The 16,052-nt window shown below is 58.0% G+C and overlaps 5 protein-coding genes across 5 annotated transcripts; 2 read left to right on the top strand and 3 right to left on the bottom strand.

The window, feature by feature from the left end:
• Positions 1–597: 597 nt before the first annotated feature.
• Positions 598–2,945, top strand: KVR01_006074 (uncharacterized protein; the record flags this gene model as incomplete). Its single annotated transcript, XM_044784138.1, has 3 exons — positions 598–2,210; positions 2,571–2,745; positions 2,802–2,945. The coding sequence occupies 3 exons, from the start codon at positions 598–600 to the stop codon at positions 2,943–2,945; spliced, it is 1,932 nt and encodes a 643-aa protein (XP_044644877.1).
• Positions 2,946–3,519: 574 nt separating this feature from the next.
• KVR01_005966 (uncharacterized protein) lies at positions 3,520–4,354 on the bottom strand (the record flags this gene model as incomplete). The annotated part of the gene is made up of 3 exons (XM_044790717.1): positions 3,520–3,756; positions 3,822–3,924; positions 4,008–4,354. 3 exons carry the CDS (start codon positions 4,352–4,354, stop codon positions 3,520–3,522), a joined length of 687 nt encoding a protein of 228 aa, XP_044644769.1.
• Positions 4,355–5,023: 669 nt separating this feature from the next.
• Positions 5,024–6,684, bottom strand: KVR01_006154 (uncharacterized protein; the record flags this gene model as incomplete). Its single annotated transcript, XM_044788375.1, has 3 exons — positions 5,024–6,396; positions 6,473–6,498; positions 6,578–6,684. The coding sequence occupies 3 exons, from the start codon at positions 6,682–6,684 to the stop codon at positions 5,024–5,026; spliced, it is 1,506 nt and encodes a 501-aa protein (XP_044644957.1).
• Positions 6,685–7,137: 453 nt separating this feature from the next.
• KVR01_006147 (uncharacterized protein) lies at positions 7,138–9,827 on the top strand. The gene is made up of 5 exons (XM_044789400.1): positions 7,138–7,876; positions 7,948–8,072; positions 8,132–8,493; positions 8,555–8,801; positions 8,874–9,827. The coding sequence occupies exons 1-5, from the start codon at positions 7,850–7,852 to the stop codon at positions 9,616–9,618; spliced, it is 1,506 nt and encodes a 501-aa protein (XP_044644950.1). The 5' UTR covers positions 7,138–7,849; the 3' UTR covers positions 9,619–9,827.
• Positions 9,828–10,620: 793 nt separating this feature from the next.
• Positions 10,621–14,177, bottom strand: KVR01_006392 (uncharacterized protein). The gene is made up of 6 exons (XM_044788078.1): positions 13,889–14,177; positions 13,540–13,556; positions 13,256–13,416; positions 11,876–13,075; positions 11,355–11,801; positions 10,621–11,305 (listed from the first exon to the last, which is right to left on the bottom strand). Exons 1-6 carry the CDS (start codon positions 13,933–13,935, stop codon positions 11,282–11,284), a joined length of 1,896 nt encoding a protein of 631 aa, XP_044645195.1. The 5' UTR covers positions 13,936–14,177; the 3' UTR covers positions 10,621–11,281.
• Positions 14,178–16,052: the final 1,875 nt, after the last annotated feature.

The raw sequence follows: 16,052 nt of genomic DNA, 5'->3' as shown, positions 1-16,052 counted from the left end.
CACGATTGGGGCCAGAATTCGGGACAAATGAGAGCCCAGTGGAACTCATGGGACTCATGAGACTCGAGACCCGCGCACGCGAAAAAGGAAAGAGGGCCCCCCCAGCCAGCCAGCCAGCCCGACCCAGCCCACCCTAACCACCTCTCCAACGCCCCGCTTGCCTGCTGTCGCTTGCTACGCAGTAACCAAGCTAACCAACCCGCTGGCCCACTCAATTAATACGATTGCCCAGATCCCCAGCGTTTTGCCTTCTGGCTGGTCCCGACAATATCGGTCCGGCCTAATAAGTCCTAGCCTCCTACTTCTCCTTCCCCATCTCGCTGTACACTTCACTCTTTACCCTCCCCCGACGAGTCGAGTCTGTATGACCACCAGACTAGTTTCTGTCCTTACTTGCTTGCATTTGAACAACCACACACTCTCGTTCCGCCCGTGGTCAAACCAAACACAGCGCAGACTCGATCCCAGTCCTACCTAGGTACTCAGGAGGCGTCCTCAACGTACATCGAGCCTCGTTACATACACTTTCGCCCATGCCTCTGTTGACGAAACCCTACCCGACAATTAAGTCTTAATACTCAAGACTAGGGGCTGATTATGAAGCCCTTCGGCAAGCTCGCACTTGCGATTGCCAGTCTCCTAATTATCCCATCTGCCATAGCCGAATCGAAACGGCGGAACCCGCTCCATACCTTGACCCGCCTCGAATCGCCAGTCATCGTCGCGCCCTCGCACCGAATCCATGCCCACTCTCACTTCCAGGCAACCTTCTCCCTGCCCGACTCACAACAGAATGTGAGGTTGTCGCTCGAGCCCAATCACGACGTCGTCGCAGAAGGCGCCACCGTCACCTACCTGGGCGCAGATGGCAAGGTCCAGAGGACCGAGCCAATCGAGCGTCTAGATCACCGCGTATACAAGGGCCATGCTTTTATTCAGTATGCAGGACAGACTGAGTGGGTCAACGCTGGTTGGGCAAGGATACATGTCCACAGGGACGGCCCCGAGCCCCTTTTCGAAGGGGCATTCCAGCTGTACGGCGATTATCACCACATCCAGACCAACACGAATTACCAGAAGACACGCTTGAGGGAGGATCCCGAGATCGAACCGGCTTCCGACGAGTACTTGATCTTGTGGAGGGACTCGGATCTCAAGTCCGACCTTGAGACCCACGGCCCCGATGAGCTCAAGCGAGCGCTGGCCCAGAAGGAGACGTGCACCTCAGACCACCTGGAATACAACGCCGATGAGAACCACCCCATCTACCGCAGCCTGGACGGTCTCGATGGCTTCAGCGGTGTCGAGGAAAGGTCTTCTTGGTCCTCGATGGCTTCGAACATGCTCTTTGGACGGCAGATGGACGGCACGACGGGTGGCAACGGTGCGGGCGCTAACCTGATCTCAACCATCGGTTCCACTTCGGGGTGCCCAACCGCCAGGAAGGTGGCTCTGATCGGTATTGCCACCGACTGTACATACACGGCCGATTTCGACGGCAATGAGACAGCCATCAGGTCCAACATCATCAACCAGGTCAACACGGCCTCCCAGCTGTACGAGAGCACGTTTGATATCTCCCTGGGGATTCGTAACCTCACCATCAGCCCCCAGGCCTGTCCCGCCACCCAGAATAATGACGCCCCGTGGAACATTGGCTGTTCTGACTCCGTCACGATTACCGACCGCCTCAACCTGTTCTCGCGGTGGCGCGGCCAGCACGAGGACGGCAATGCATACTGGACCCTGATGAGCAAGTGTGGCACCGACTCAGCAGTCGGTCTGGCCTGGCTGGGCCAGCTCTGCATGGTCGGCTCCTCGTCGTCGTCCGGTGGCAGCAACGAGACCGTCGCAGCTGCCAACGTTGTGGTCAGGACGGATGGGGCTACCGAGTGGCAGGTTTTTGCGCACGAGACAGGGCATACCTTTGGTGCCGTGCACGATTGCACGTCCGCGTCGTGTTCGGATGGCACGTCCACTAGGCAGCAGTGCTGCCCGCTCAGCTCTGGCTCGTGTGACGCGAACGGCCGCTTCCTCATGAACCCCTCCACCGGAACAGGTATCACACAGTTCTCAGCATGCAGCATCGGAAACATCTGCTCAGCTCTGGGCCGCCAGAGCGTCCAGAGCGGTTGCTTGACCAACAACAGGGATGTCACGACCATTACGGGGAGCCAGTGCGGCAATGGTATCGTGGAGTCGGGAGAAGAGTGTGACTGCGGCGGAGAAGCATCGTGCGGCACCAACTCTTGCTGTAATCCTACAACCTGCAGGTTCACCCAAGGATCAGTCTGTGACCCGACCAACGAGGAGTGTTGCACCGACCAGTGCCAGTTTGCGAGCGGCGGCACCGTCTGCCGTGAAAGCACCGGCCTATGCGACCCGCAGGAAACTTGCTCGGGCAACTCATCTTCATGCCCAGCCGACGACAACGCACCTGATGGGACAGACTGTGGGAATGGCCTGCAGTGTGCCACGGGCCAGTGTACGTCACGAAACCAGCAGTGCCAAACGCTCATGAGCTCACGGGTCTCGAACAATGAGGATTTCGAGGCCTGCGGATCCTCGAGCTGCCAGATCCAGTGCGAGAGCGGCGGTGTCTGCTACGAGCTTCAACAGAACTTCCTGGACGGCACGTCCTGTGGTGGTGGCGGCAAGTGCAGGAACGGAGTATGCCGCGGCGCGAGCGCCGGCGACGAGATCCTGTCGTGGATCCACGACAATCCACAGATCTTTTATCCTGTTGTATGTGTGGTAGGCGGACTTCTCCTCCTGGCCATCGTCACCTGTATCTTTTCTAGATGTCGCCGGAGCCGCCGGAGAGCCGCGCCGTCGAGGGCGCCGAAACCCCCAGCAGGATGGGGCAACATCCCTCCACCGCCGCCTGTTATGAGCCGGGGGCCCAGGCCGAACCAGTATATGGGCGGCCCCCCGCCAATATATAATGAACGCGGCTATCAGCAATTCCGGAACGCGCGGTACGCATAAGGGATGTCTTGCTTTTGAAATGGAATTGATCGGAGATACCACTCAGCGGAAGAGGCGTCGCTCATCATGATTGGGAGCGACAGAGGGCGTTTGAGCCCGGCATTAGAAGGGGCTGGCAAAGCTTTCTACCACAGATCTCTCTTGCATGGAAACTGGCGTTCAATGGGCATGGATGGGAATCGGGCACGGGCCTGGCTAGGACCCCTATGGAATTATCTCGAGAGAAACAGTATATTTATACTACAGCTATCCTATAGTCCAATGCATCTATATCTGGCTCATTTGCCTTGTATCCGCATGAGATCTTTTTCTGCACAGGTGGCAATAACAATTTCAGGTAGACGAGGTAAGTATGCGGCAAAAGACTACATGGGTGATATTAGTTCCGCCCGCGGACTTAAACAATGTTGATGGCGCATCAGGCATGCTCTCCTGGTTCGCTATGCGGATTTGGACACTCGGTCGTAAGTCATAACAACTCATGGATACTATATGGTACCTAGCAATAGCAGAGTCCCTCAACCAGCCTTCCTATCGCCTACCACTCCGCGAGCCACCCTCTCCCCGGCCACGCTGCTGCTGCTGCTGCTGGGCAGCTGACATGCGGAGGGACTGGCCGCCCTGTCCGTGGTACTTCTGCTGATGCTGCTGGAGGTGTTGGTAGCCGCCGGTTTCCGGGATCGGCTCGTCGTCGTCATCATCGTCATCTTCGTCATCGTCCAGGCCGCACATGATCTTTTTGAACCTGAACCGTGTCGCGGGGACGGTCTGTTTTTGGGGTGTGTTGAGCCGTCATTGTTCGATAGAAGAAGGAAGAAGATGGCGAGACTTACGGCGCCGCTGCTCTGTGCGTACATCATCAGCAGCTCGGGGTTGTCGAGCACCGTCTCGGCCCAGTCGCGCCTCTCGGTCTTTGTGAAGGCCTCCTTGGGCTGCCTGTGCAAGATGTGTGTTGGCCCTCTCACTCGCTCACTCTCACCTCTCGCCACGTGTGGTTACTCGCTGCATGAACAACCTACCTAGATGAAGGAGGAGCGCGGTGGTGGTGGTGGGAGTGGTGTTGAGCATGGTGGTGGTGGTGGTGATGAGGATGATGATGATGATGGTGGGCCGCCATCCTTCCTCCTCCCCCCGGCATGCGCTCGGGGCTGAGGTCGCTCCCGTCGGAGGCGTCGCCGGCGTAGGGGTCCTTGCCGCGGGCCTGCAGGTCGCGCATCTCGTCGGTGAAGGGCTGGTCCATCATGTCGGCCGGGGACTCGGCCCAGGGGCCCCGGTGGAAGGGCGCGCCGCGGGGCGACGAGGTGCGCCCGTGTGCTGTGGTGCTGTTGCGCGATGCGTGCGAGAAGGGGTTTTGCGAGGACGACATGGCCCCTGCGGGTGGGTTCGGCTTTTTGGGTGACTGGACAGGCTTGTTCAAGGGTGGGTGTGTTTGTTCTGGGGCGTGAGGGTGGCCGAGTGCAGCGAGTGGGCGAGTGAGGATGAGGCTGTGGTTGTTATTATTATGAGATGGATGACTTGGGGCTGCAGGCCAGTGGTGGAGTACCTACTTAAGTAAGTACCTATTTCAGCACCGCAGGCACTACCCGGAAGCGGCAACTAACACGCCTCGAATTCCCAGCGGTGACGGGCAAGACGCAGGCCTGCAGCTGCCGTACCACGCAACGACTCGCTGGTCTGCGCTCGTTATCAAACGACGTCTGCATGCTGCTGTCATGGTCGCGTAGCCAGCCACTTATTCTCCACATGTGTTGTCGTCCTGCTGCAGGTCTGGGGTCCTGTCCGACGGGCAACGAGGCGAGAGATATCAAATGCTGCCGATTTATTAGCAGATATCTCGACTTCTAACGAGACTCGGATCTAGGACAATGGCATTGTGCAGCTGAGGCTGCAGGCAGGCAGCCGCTGCAGGGATCGGGAGAGACAAAAGGCCCAGCCAAGATGCTCGATTCTATCAGACAATCAGCCAACCAACCAACAGCTCTCTATATTGTCTATCCAAGCCGCCAAAACTCCCACAAATGACACATCATCATCCTCATGCCGGCTTCCACCGCAGCAGCGTCATGGAGTGCTTGGGGAACACGAAGCTGCCCTGGCCGTCCCACTCGGTCTGCCTGACCACGACCTCGTCCTTGCCCGCCACGTTGACCACGCCGGGATCCGCCCCGTTGACCGAGTGCACCTCGACCTTGCCGCCCACGCCCCTGACCGTCGTCTCAAAGTCCTGCTTGTCGTTGATGTTGACCGCCACCACGTTGACGTACCCCTTGTCGTCCACCACGGCGCTGACGTCCAGCCACGGCGCCCCGTCCTCGAGCACGCCCTGCAGCCACGCCGGCGTCGTCTCGCCCTGGTACGAGCCGCACTTGACGTGCGCAGCCACCGTCCACCCGCGCATGTAGCGGCTGAAGAGCAGCAGCGGCCACCAGATGGTCTGCTTGACGATGCCGTCCTTGCTCGTCATCAGCGGCGAGATCACGTTGACCGACTGCGCGATGTTGGCCATGCCCACGTACTTGCTCTGCCGGATGAAGACGTTGAGCCAGATGGCCACCGCCAGCGCGTCCGACAGGTTGTACTTCTCCTCGGCCCCCTGCTCGCCCGGCGCCCGCTCCGGGTCCCACACGTTCCACTCGTCAAAGCAGATCTTGACGGGGGGCTTGGTCGGCGCCACCTTGTTCTCGATGCGCGCAATGTCGATGAGCGCCGCCGCCGTCTGGATGGCCCGCTCGGCCGACAGCGGCGCCGTCACGTTGTGCAGGTGTTTCGACGACGCCGTGTAGATGTGGATCGAGTGCATGTCCACCACCGACACGCACTCCTTGAGCACGTGGTGGTCCCACGACGAGTGGCCCGTCTCGCCGCAGAGGATCAGGCACAGGCTGGGGTCCAGCAGCCGCAGCGCCTTTGCCCACTGGAACGCCTTCTTGGCGTAGTCCTCCTTGGTCATCTGCTCCACCTGCCACGGGCCCCAGATCTCGTTGCCCAGCGCCCAGTACTTGACATTGTACGGCTCCGGGTGCCCGTTCTGCCGCCGCAGGTTGGCATAGTACGTGTCCCGCGTGCCGTTGCAGTAGTCCACCCACGCCAGCGCCTCGTCCAGCGTGCCCGTGCCCATGTTCAGGCAGATGTACGGCTCCACCCGCTTCTCCTTGCCCTCGCTGAGCACGTCGAGCCACTCCATGAACTCGTCGGTGCCGAACGTGTTGGGCTCCGTGCCCAGCCACGCCAGCTCCGGCCTCTTGGGCCGCTTGTCCCTGGGCCCCACGCCGTCGAGCCAGTGGTATGTGGCCACGAAGTTGCCTCCGGGGTAGCGGATCACGGGGATGTCGAGGTCCTTCAGCGCCTCGATGACATCCTTCCTGAAGCCCTTCTCGTCGGACAGCGGGTTGCCGGGGTCGTAGATTCCTGGCGGGGCTGGTGTTAGCATCTCCCTCCCGGTCTTCCAGACAGCACACGGGACGATGAGACTTGTTTTGATTACCTCCATAGATGCAGCGTCCCATATGCCTGGGTAGGTTCTTGTCAGCTACAGTCCCTTCTCTAACCGCCCATTGAACGCTTCGGCCAGCCAGGGGACCACACATACTCTGTGAACCCGCCATAGATCATGGGATCTATCTTGGAGAGCTTCTTTTCCGCGTCCACCTCGATGAGGGGCTTCTCGCTGTCGGAAACCTTGGTGAAAGTCGTCATTTTGGCTGCAATTGAGTCTCACAATATACTCTGCAGGAGTTGCAAGAGGAAGAGGGAGTTCCAAGGGTTTTTTTTTATTTCTCTAGCTGCTGGGCACTCGCTATCTATCTCTTATTATTCCGCCCGTAGTTGGACCCACGAGAACCTCGAGCTTGGAGAATTGCACTCGGTCGCTACTTTCCCCTCTGCTACCCCAATTCCTTACCCCGAGCGTCACGGTATGCGCTGCAGATATGCCACAAGCGCATGCCGCCAACATGCAATGCGGCATGGGTCATCTCCTCCCGAGCCCGGCCGTGTCCCGGTCGCCGAGCCAAAGCCACTTCTGATTGGTGCGCATCAGCTGTGGGCGGTGACATCGCGCCGCGGGCTGCCAAACAGGGTCAAGCCGGCCGTGCTGCCAGCGTCCGGCAGAGAAGCTGAGAAGCTTCTTTGGACGGGGGAAGAGCTGGTCACGCGGTGAGGGCGTCATCCGTGGGTTGATGAATCGCTCAGGCATGGGCGAGACTGCCCCGGTCCGACTGTGGGCGTCGGCAGAAACAACTCATTATCATCCTCTCCAGACTGTTATTAATACTGTGATACTCGTTGTTGAGGTCCTGCCCCCGCCCGGCGCATGCGCTCTTGATAGGAGGAAAAGAGGTTTCTCCCTCCCGCGGCACCGTATGATGATTTGCAACAACGGTCCCCAACCGCCGGGACCCATCAGGAACCCGCCCGTCGTATCCTCTTCTCAAGGAGCGAAACCTTGCTCGCCCTCCCCCGCATGGGTACATACAGGGGTTGATCTGGGGTTTGGGGTAAAGGCCGAACATTTTTGTTTGTTACGAGTCTTGAGCCCCATTGTTTCTATGACGGACACGGGGGATCAAAAGGTCTTCGGCAGCCGTGGGGACAGGGGCATCACCCACGCACGCATGATGCGCACCGAAGGAATGAGTGAGTGGGTGGAGGAAGGCATCGACTTGCATTCCGAATGGACCACGCCCGACTGCACGGTGACCTGACCTATATATAAGTGACGGGGCCATCCGAGCTAAGGTCGGTGAGTAGACCAGATGTCTCTTATTAGAGCAGCTCTGCAACCTTTGACGCCTTGAAAGGGGTTATTGTGCTTGTGTAATTCCCCCCTGGCCGTGATATCCCTCCGTTCCGGCCTGTCAAGATGGTGCTCGCACCAAAGACATACCAGGTAGGACAACCTCTCCCCACGCGGTCCAGCACGGCACGGACAGCCTTGACTGACATTCTTCTGTTGAATAGTTCCTCGTGAGCGTCTTCGCTTCCGTCGGTTCTATCCTATACGGTTATGATCTCGGTGTCATTGCCGAGGTCATTGCCTGTCAACCTTTCAAAGATGACTTCAACAATCCAACCTCGGTCGAAAAGTAAGAACAAACCCCAGATACAAGTGCATCCGTCCTTGCTGACCCAGCATCCTCAACAGTGGAGTCGTCGTATCGCTTTTCACCGGAGGTGCCTTCTTTGGCGCCTTTTTCGCTGGACCTGCCGGTGACCATCTGGGTCGGCGATGGACCATCTTCCTGGGAGCAATAATTTTCATCATCGGTGGCGTCTTCCAGACTGCTGCCCAGACCCTCCACTGGATGTGGGCAGGCCGGGCTATTGCTGGTCTGGGAGTTGGCTTCTTGGTGATGATCATCCCCGTCTACCAGGGTGAAATAGCCCATCCAAGCATCAGAGGACGGGTGACGGCCCTGCAGCAGTTCATGCTGGGAATCGGCTCGTTCGTCGCCGGATGGCTCAGCTACGGCACATACAGTATCAAGAGCTCGGCAGCTTATAGGAGTAAGTGATATCAGTCTTTCATGTCCTCGTTGGGCCATCGCTAACCTTGCTGCTCGGTCAGTCCCACTGGGTATCCAAATCCTGCCCGCCGTCGTCCTCGCCGCACTTATCCTTTTCTTCCCCGAAAGTCCTCGTTGGCTCATCGACCACGGCCGTGGGGAACTGGGCCTGCATACACTTGCAAAACTGCACTCCAACGGCAACATCGAGGACGCTTGGGTCAAGGCCGAGTTCTCCCAGATCGAGGAGGCAATCAGCTTCGACCGCGAGCACGAGGCCAAGAGCTACATGGAGCTGATCAGGACTCGGTAGGCGGGGACTCACAGAAAACCCACATTGTTCGGTGCAAAGCACCCCTTGGCTAACATCATTGATACCAGATCCTCCTTCCGCAGACTTCTCATCGGATGCTCTCTCCAGGGCGCTTGCCAGATGACTGGTGTGTCAGCCATCCAGTACTTCAGCGTCACCATCTACGCACAGGTCGGCATCAGCGGGCAGGACACGCTCAAGTACCAGGCCATCAACAACATCCTGGCCCTCCTGGCGCAGGCGTCGTGCGTGCTGTTCATCGACCGGGTCGGGCGGCGCAGGCCGCTCATCGGCGGCAACCTCTTCAACTCCGCCATGTTCCTCGTCGCCACGGTGCTGATCGCCAAGTTCCCGGGCGGCGAGGCCGGCTGGGGCTTCATCGTGGTGACGTGGCTGTATAACATCTCCTTCTCGGCGACGTGCGGCCCGCTCAGCTGGATCATCCCCGCCGAGATCTTCGACACCCACACACGGTCCAAGGGCGTCTCCATCACGACCATGGTCTCGTTCGCCTTCAACACCATGATCGCCCAGGTTACCGACCTCGCTATCACCGATGTTGGCTGGCGATACTACCTGCTCTTCGTTATCTGCAACTTCACAAACGCCCTCTGGTTCTGGCTCGTCCTGCCCGAGACCAAGAACCTGCCCCTCGAGGAGATGAACTACCTCTTCACCAACGCACCCTGGATCGTCCCCGGCACCGACAAGAGCGCCTACACGGCCAACCTGAACGCTGATCTGGAGAGGCGCGCTGGTGAGATCCAGGAGAAGACCAACGTCGATGGGCACGACGAGCATGTCGACGTGTGAAGGACCGGTAAGGTTCGCGTGATATGAACTTCCTAGGCATACTGTTCGGAGTACTTGGAACGGCTTTTTAGAAAGCCAGGCATCATTCTTTTCATGTGTGAGAGGATGAGCCATAAGAGTCCGGGGCGTGACTTGAGGAACGACAGAGCACTTATACCCAAGTCGTGATGATTATACAGCTTCTACTGCATTAGAGATATACATACAGCATTCCACTCTTATTCCATCCACTCTTCTCTTTACGCGTCACTCATGTTTTTGACCAACCTGTTGAGGATTAAACCCAATGTAACATTCGAATTGCTTGCCATTGCCACCACCCTCCTACCTGGGCCCTCCCAGTGAATGCCCTTCCATCACGCGATGCACGGCAAGGCATGTGTATTCCTATGTTTCCATCTACGTCGCCAGGAGGTTGCAACAAGAAAGCAGCACACGAGCGCCTCGGCCACCTTCCGACAACTATCGTACGTCTTGGCGCGCTACGCCTGCCTATTCTTCTCGCCTAGGTGCAACCACCATTCCTCACTTGAGCATGGACAGCACACTTGACTCCACGATGCCAAAAATAAGATCCGCTCGGATTTCCTTTGCGCACCTACGCCGTCTGTAGTGGGCCACTTCGGTGTTGCTCACTGAGACAGCACCAATCATTCTGTGGTACCACCTCTTTTCAATGTTCCTATGGGTCAATCTCCTTTGGGGTGACCTCCCATAAGACAACCTCTCAATCTCTCGTAGAACTACCTCCCACAAGACTGCCTCTTGAAAGACAACCTCCAACAAAAACAACCTCAAACAAGAAGGAGGCCTCTATAAAACAAGCTCTCATAGGACCACCTCTTGAAAGATAAACATCTTGTCAAACAGTCTTTTGTAGAGCAACCTCATATAGACCAACTTTTTTTGGCAAGGCTGTCACAGGATGACTTCCCTAAGGAGCAGTAATTATAACACAAGTCGTAACATTGAGAATGTGCAAAATATATCGGCAATGAAACTGGTGTAGAGACGGGAACGGGAATGGGCGAAATATTGAGATCGCTAACGAGACTTCTATTCTGTATTTTCTCTGTATGTTTTGTATGATTCCAGAATATCTCAAGCCCATCACATGGGATTTATTCCTGGCGGGTCCCAACCTGCCCACATCATATCCAGCGGATGCCTTTTTTGTTCTCGGCTTCGAGACACGCAAGATAACTCCTCAACGCCGGTTGCCATGGTGGCTCATCCCGCCTCCACGCGCCAATTCCCGCATAAAACTACACGGAGCCGGTGGGCCAGGCTCCACTTCATCGATGTGTGATACCATGCATATCAGTGCTTGGTGTGTCGACCCCAACCGCCTGATCTTCCTTCCCTTTGTATCCAAGATATCGTGGTCATCATTTTTGGCTGAAACCATATTATTATCATGACATGCTTGTGGCGATTCATTGTAATATCCATGCTCATCATGATACCAGCACCACTCTTGCTGCTTTATGAAGGCTGGCGCTTGGCGTAATGCTCCTTGGTCGTGCCTGCCTGCGCGCCAAAGCGCCACGGAGCAACGGATCGATCGCACTGTGTGACAGGCGACGGATCCTAATTGGGCCTTTCCCTCAATTTATTCGTGAAACGGTGTTTGGCCTGGGCCAGCCAACAGGGTTCATAGTGGTCATCGAAAATTTACCACAGCAAGCTTGTCCAAGTTAGCAAAATGAAGTCAAGTGGCAATCGCAGGGACATACCAATCCATTCACGCCAAATGCCAGTCTTTGGCCGTTCGCGTCCCAGCTTAAGCAGTGTTGGTCCTCTGTTTCCGGTTCACCATTCAAGCCATTTATCTTGGGGCTCAGCCCGCCAGGCGGCAGGCTTCGTTTCCACGCGGCCCGGGGAAAAGCATATTCGCCGGCCTTAAATATCAGAATTCGGTCTCTTGTAGCGCCAGCAAAGAAGGCACCGTCCGGGGTGAAAGATAGACCAACGACAGGGTTGTCGTCAATAGTCCGTTGAAGCTTGGGCCTGCTGTCAGGCGAGCGGGCATCCCAGATCGCAATTGTGCCATCTTCACCACCTGAAGCGAGCAAGAGCTCACTGTCAGACGCCCGGCCTTGGATCGGCTGCCATTGCAGGAACGTGATCTGGCCATCGTGGGCCCCATGGATAGTTCGGCGGGCACCGGCAGGATCCCAAATCTAGGCAGAGTAAGCACAAGTAAGAAAAAGAGATTGTAAAGAGAAGGGGGAGGTAAGACGGCATCCAAACTTACGTCGATGTCACCCTTCAGCGTCGCCGCTGCAAAGTGTCCAGTACCGTCGTACTGAATCTGTGTTAACGGATCGTCTGTCCTTGTCGAGAGCTCCTGAGACTGGACAATTTCGGTTTCCGTGCATCGCATGCTGAGCACCCTATGCCCAACGCTCAGCAAAAACTCATGGTCGTTGACCCAGACGGCATCTGGTTGTTGGGCATCGACGTCCTGGTCCGGTGGGAAAGTATGCTCGTATTCGACAGGACTTGACGTCGGTGAGGGGAAGACAGTGACCATCCAGCCTGTGGGCTCTCCTGAGGGATTTGAGATGGGCGTGATGCTCAGGACCTTGCGGTTGACGGGGTTGCATCGCAGCTTGACGATGGGCGCCTCGAGACCGGTGTATGTGTGCATCTGTCTGCCGTCGAGATTCCAGAGGTCGACGCGGGCTTTCTGGCCGTCGTCCGTAGCGACGGCAATCTCCTTACCATCGGACCCCCAGGCCATGACGGTGACCTTGGAATGGGGTGGGAAGTCATCGGTGACAAGGTTGATGGAGGGCCAGTCGGGATCCACGTGATCAGCCACCTGCTCCGGACCGGTGGCACGCGAAACGGTCCAAACTCGGGCTAGTGCGTCAGTCCCGGCAGCCGCCAGGCGGGATGGGTCCTTGGGGTTCCACTCGCAATGCAGAAGGATTGGGTTCTGGCTAGCGCGTGGATGTGACACGTCGGCGATCGGGGTGGCTGCAAGTGAGGAGGAATCATCATGAGCAAGGCGCAAATAAACTGTTTTGGCCTCGAGGTCGTCGACCTTGTCGGTCTGAGTACCGTGATCCGGGCCCTCTGTTCGGGGAGCTGGGGTTGGGGCCTGTTCGCCTTCCAGGGGGGAGGGATAAGCGTGGTTGTCGGATTGGTGCTGATCGATTTCCATGGGGCTTGTGGCTGCATCCGCCCCATTTTCGAGGCCGTTGGCATTGCCCAATCTCGGTCGCTTTGCGGCATTCCCATTTGCCAGCTGGCTCTGAGAATCGACCTGGCGCTTCAGTGACGACTTGTCGGCCTCATCAGCAGCCGACGGTGGGTGAGGCGCCGGCAGGGGCGGCTCTTCCTCGATCTCGTCCTCGAGCTCATCATAGCTAATGGGGTGCTGTGGTACGAGGGGCCCAAAGACTCCGAACTGGGGTTTGTCGGGCGTTGCCGCAGCGTCGGCTGGTACCTGCACGTAAAATTGTTAGTGTGCTGCCACAGAGACCTGCGGCTCAGCCAAGAAGCAGAAGCAGCAGAAGTAGAGACTGGTGCTGATGGCGAGCAGCGGCACAGCGCCAGCTCGAGAAGACATGCGGGCGGGACGCAGCAAGGTCTCAGAAGCAGGAGCAGGGTCAAGTCTGGATCATACCCGTTGTTGTGCGAAGTCCCGCTCGAGGCCGTGGTAGATCAGGCCCTTGTTGAGGACAGAGACGAGGGCGTAGTTCTTGACATGAGACGCGAACTCAAAATGCCTGTGGGGAGCCTCAACACGCCACTCCTTCTGGAACTTGGCAGCTGTTTCTCGAAAGTCTGTAGCACCGCGAGAACGCCCTGGTTAGTTGGCCACGGGGAGAAAGGGGGCCTGGGGGACGACAGAGGTAGGGAAGAGGGAGGGAGAAGTGAGTGATGGGGCGAGCAAAGGTGTGCACATACTGCCTTCGAGCAGGTATCTGTATCCCGGGTACATCAGGCATGGTTAGCAGACAGGCCAGGTCAGGAATGAGTGAGACGTCACATGGGATGGTGAGTGGGTAAGTGAGCGCGCGGGCGGGCGAACGGAGGGGCTTGGGAGGTGAGCAGGCAGTTGAGGGAGTGTGCATCACGAGCGGAACGGGATTGCACCGTGACTGAGTGATTGCATGGGTGGGCGAGTGCGTGAGTGAGGAGTCGACGATGGGTGGGCAGACGGGCAGACGGGCAGACGGGCTGTTGTGCTTGGCCGGGCTGCGGGCGGCACAGGACGTGGAACTGGGCGTGGAGCGTTGCGCGGAGGAAAACGAACCTCCAAATGAGATAGTTGACTCTGTCCGAGTCGAGTAACTCCTTCATCGCGGGCGGCTGGCGGTGTAGCAATGGCAGAAAGGGAGTGGTGGCAGGGCCGAGGGCTGGATCTGACGGTATGGAGCGATGTCTGGCGGCGGTCGCAGAGGTGTGAGGGCCTACAGAGGGCGGCAAGGTCGAGAGTTGAGGCTTTGTCGAAAGACGCACTGGTCAAGTTGGGTGAAGAAAGAACGAATCTACGTTGACATGGTCGATTTTGGAAGGGACTCCAGTCCCCAACTCCAAAACTCGCTAGCCCCAGTCTGGTCCAGTGGGGTGGAGTGGACAGGACAAGGCCAGACGGGCAGGGCCAGGGCAGGGCCGGGCATGGGCATAGCACAGGGCACGAGGAACAGGAGAGGGAGCTGTCGCCCAGGACTCTGGCTCCCCGGCTCTGGGCTGTGGCTCGCCTGGCTTGATGCATGGATGACGGGCTGGCTGTGGGTGGGCTAAGCCTGCTAAGCTAGCTGGCTGGCAGGCCGGTACCTGGGTACGCGGAGCGAGAGAGGTACGGGGGTACGTAGCCCATTAAGCTAATCTGGATGCTGTCGGTAGGGTATTCGTTCACAAGGATTTGCAGGCAATAACCCACTCTGGCAGATCTTACCAAACACTCGACGGTTGCTGAAGCTCGGGGGAGCGACAGGGGTTCTGCCACACCCTCCCGCACAGCAACCCACCTCCCCCCCAAGCCCGTTGCCTGCTTGCCTGTCCAAGTGTGGGTGCCTCATGTGCTGTGAGGTGCCGTCGAAGACCTGTGCCTGGATGAGAAGCAGGACAGACAGCCTGGGATGGATAAAGAGATGGGGAGGATCTGCTGCCAATTGGGCACTGTGGTCGACAGTCGTGGCAGTCATGGCAGTGGGCAGGAGGAGGTGCTGGTCAAGTAACAGCCGATGCATTGTGATGGCCTCTCCCACAGTAAATTTCCGATCCTGCTGGTCTCTCTCCCACAGTACTCGGTACGGTAGTACTCGGCACGATCTCTGGCCTGCTCAGGCAAGCAAGTGCAGGCAGACAGACCATGGGTCATGGTCCTATCGTTTTGCTGCCCGTAGACTGTGGGAACGCATGCATGCACCCCGATGCACGTCCACACATCTGCACCTCCGTGCTGCTTGCTACATTGCAGTGGTAATGGCAGAGCAGCCTGGCAGCCTGGGGCCATCGTCCATCGTCCATTGTGTGCGTTCCCGATTCCTGACTTGTCACAGCAGGCCGCTGACTCTTATTGGGTAGCAAGGGCTGCGAACTAGGGACTCAGGACCAGGTGCTTTGTCCAAGTGTGGACTAGACCACGCACATGAGGCCGGCATCGTCATCAGGCTCGGAAGCAATCAGAAGCTTAACACACATGTTGCCTCTCTGGCCAGGTCCTGGCCTGGGTGTGACCAGCTGCTGTTATCAGCAGGCACACATCCGGCTGATCGCCATCGACTGCAGCAGGCTTGTACGGAGTATTTGTGTGTGTAATCTACTTCAGCAGTCCGTACGTACACACTTCCACATCGTGTTAAGCTCAGGTCGAGGCTGGTGGGACGGAGGCCGAGTGGATGAGTGGCTGGGCTTGTGCCGGACGGCCCAGGCAGGAGGAACATGCGGGAATGCACGGATTGGACCAAAAGGCTGGGGCACGGGTCTGCCTCCTGCTCCGTGGCGTCCTGGGCTCCCCTTGACAATTGGACTTGGACCTGGGCAGTCGGATGAGAAGGCCTGCCGCCGCCTGAGTTTGTCCCTGGGTAGGGGATCTGGGTACCTGGATACCTGGGTACTTGGGTGGGCAGGCTGGCAAGTAGGGTTCGGGTAGGCCAGGGCCAGCGTAGGTTGAGTGTCGGCCGGCCGGCCACATCCTGCGACTGAGTCTGAGCCTGAGTCGGCTGTTTTAGCCTTGGACAAACGATCGCCCAGCTGCTAGTGTGCTGTGCCCTGGCTGTCTGGCTGTCTGGACGTCTGGCTGAGGACATGACAAGCCCCATGTGCTTGTGTGCCCGTCTCTTTTGCCGCCATCCCATCCGATCCCATTCCGCGGGGACTTGCCCTCCAAGGGCTTGGGTGTGGGGGCAGGGGGTGGGTGTAGTAGGAGGGACCTGGCATTCCGGCCAAGCCTCATACTCAAGTACCTCCAG

This window comes from Diaporthe batatas (genome assembly GCF_019321695.1).
Source record: "Diaporthe batatas strain CRI 302-4 chromosome Unknown Contig00006, whole genome shotgun sequence".
NCBI classification, from domain to species: domain Eukaryota; kingdom Fungi; phylum Ascomycota; class Sordariomycetes; order Diaporthales; family Diaporthaceae; genus Diaporthe; species Diaporthe batatas.
This window is presented reverse-complemented; position numbering and strand designations above follow the sequence as displayed.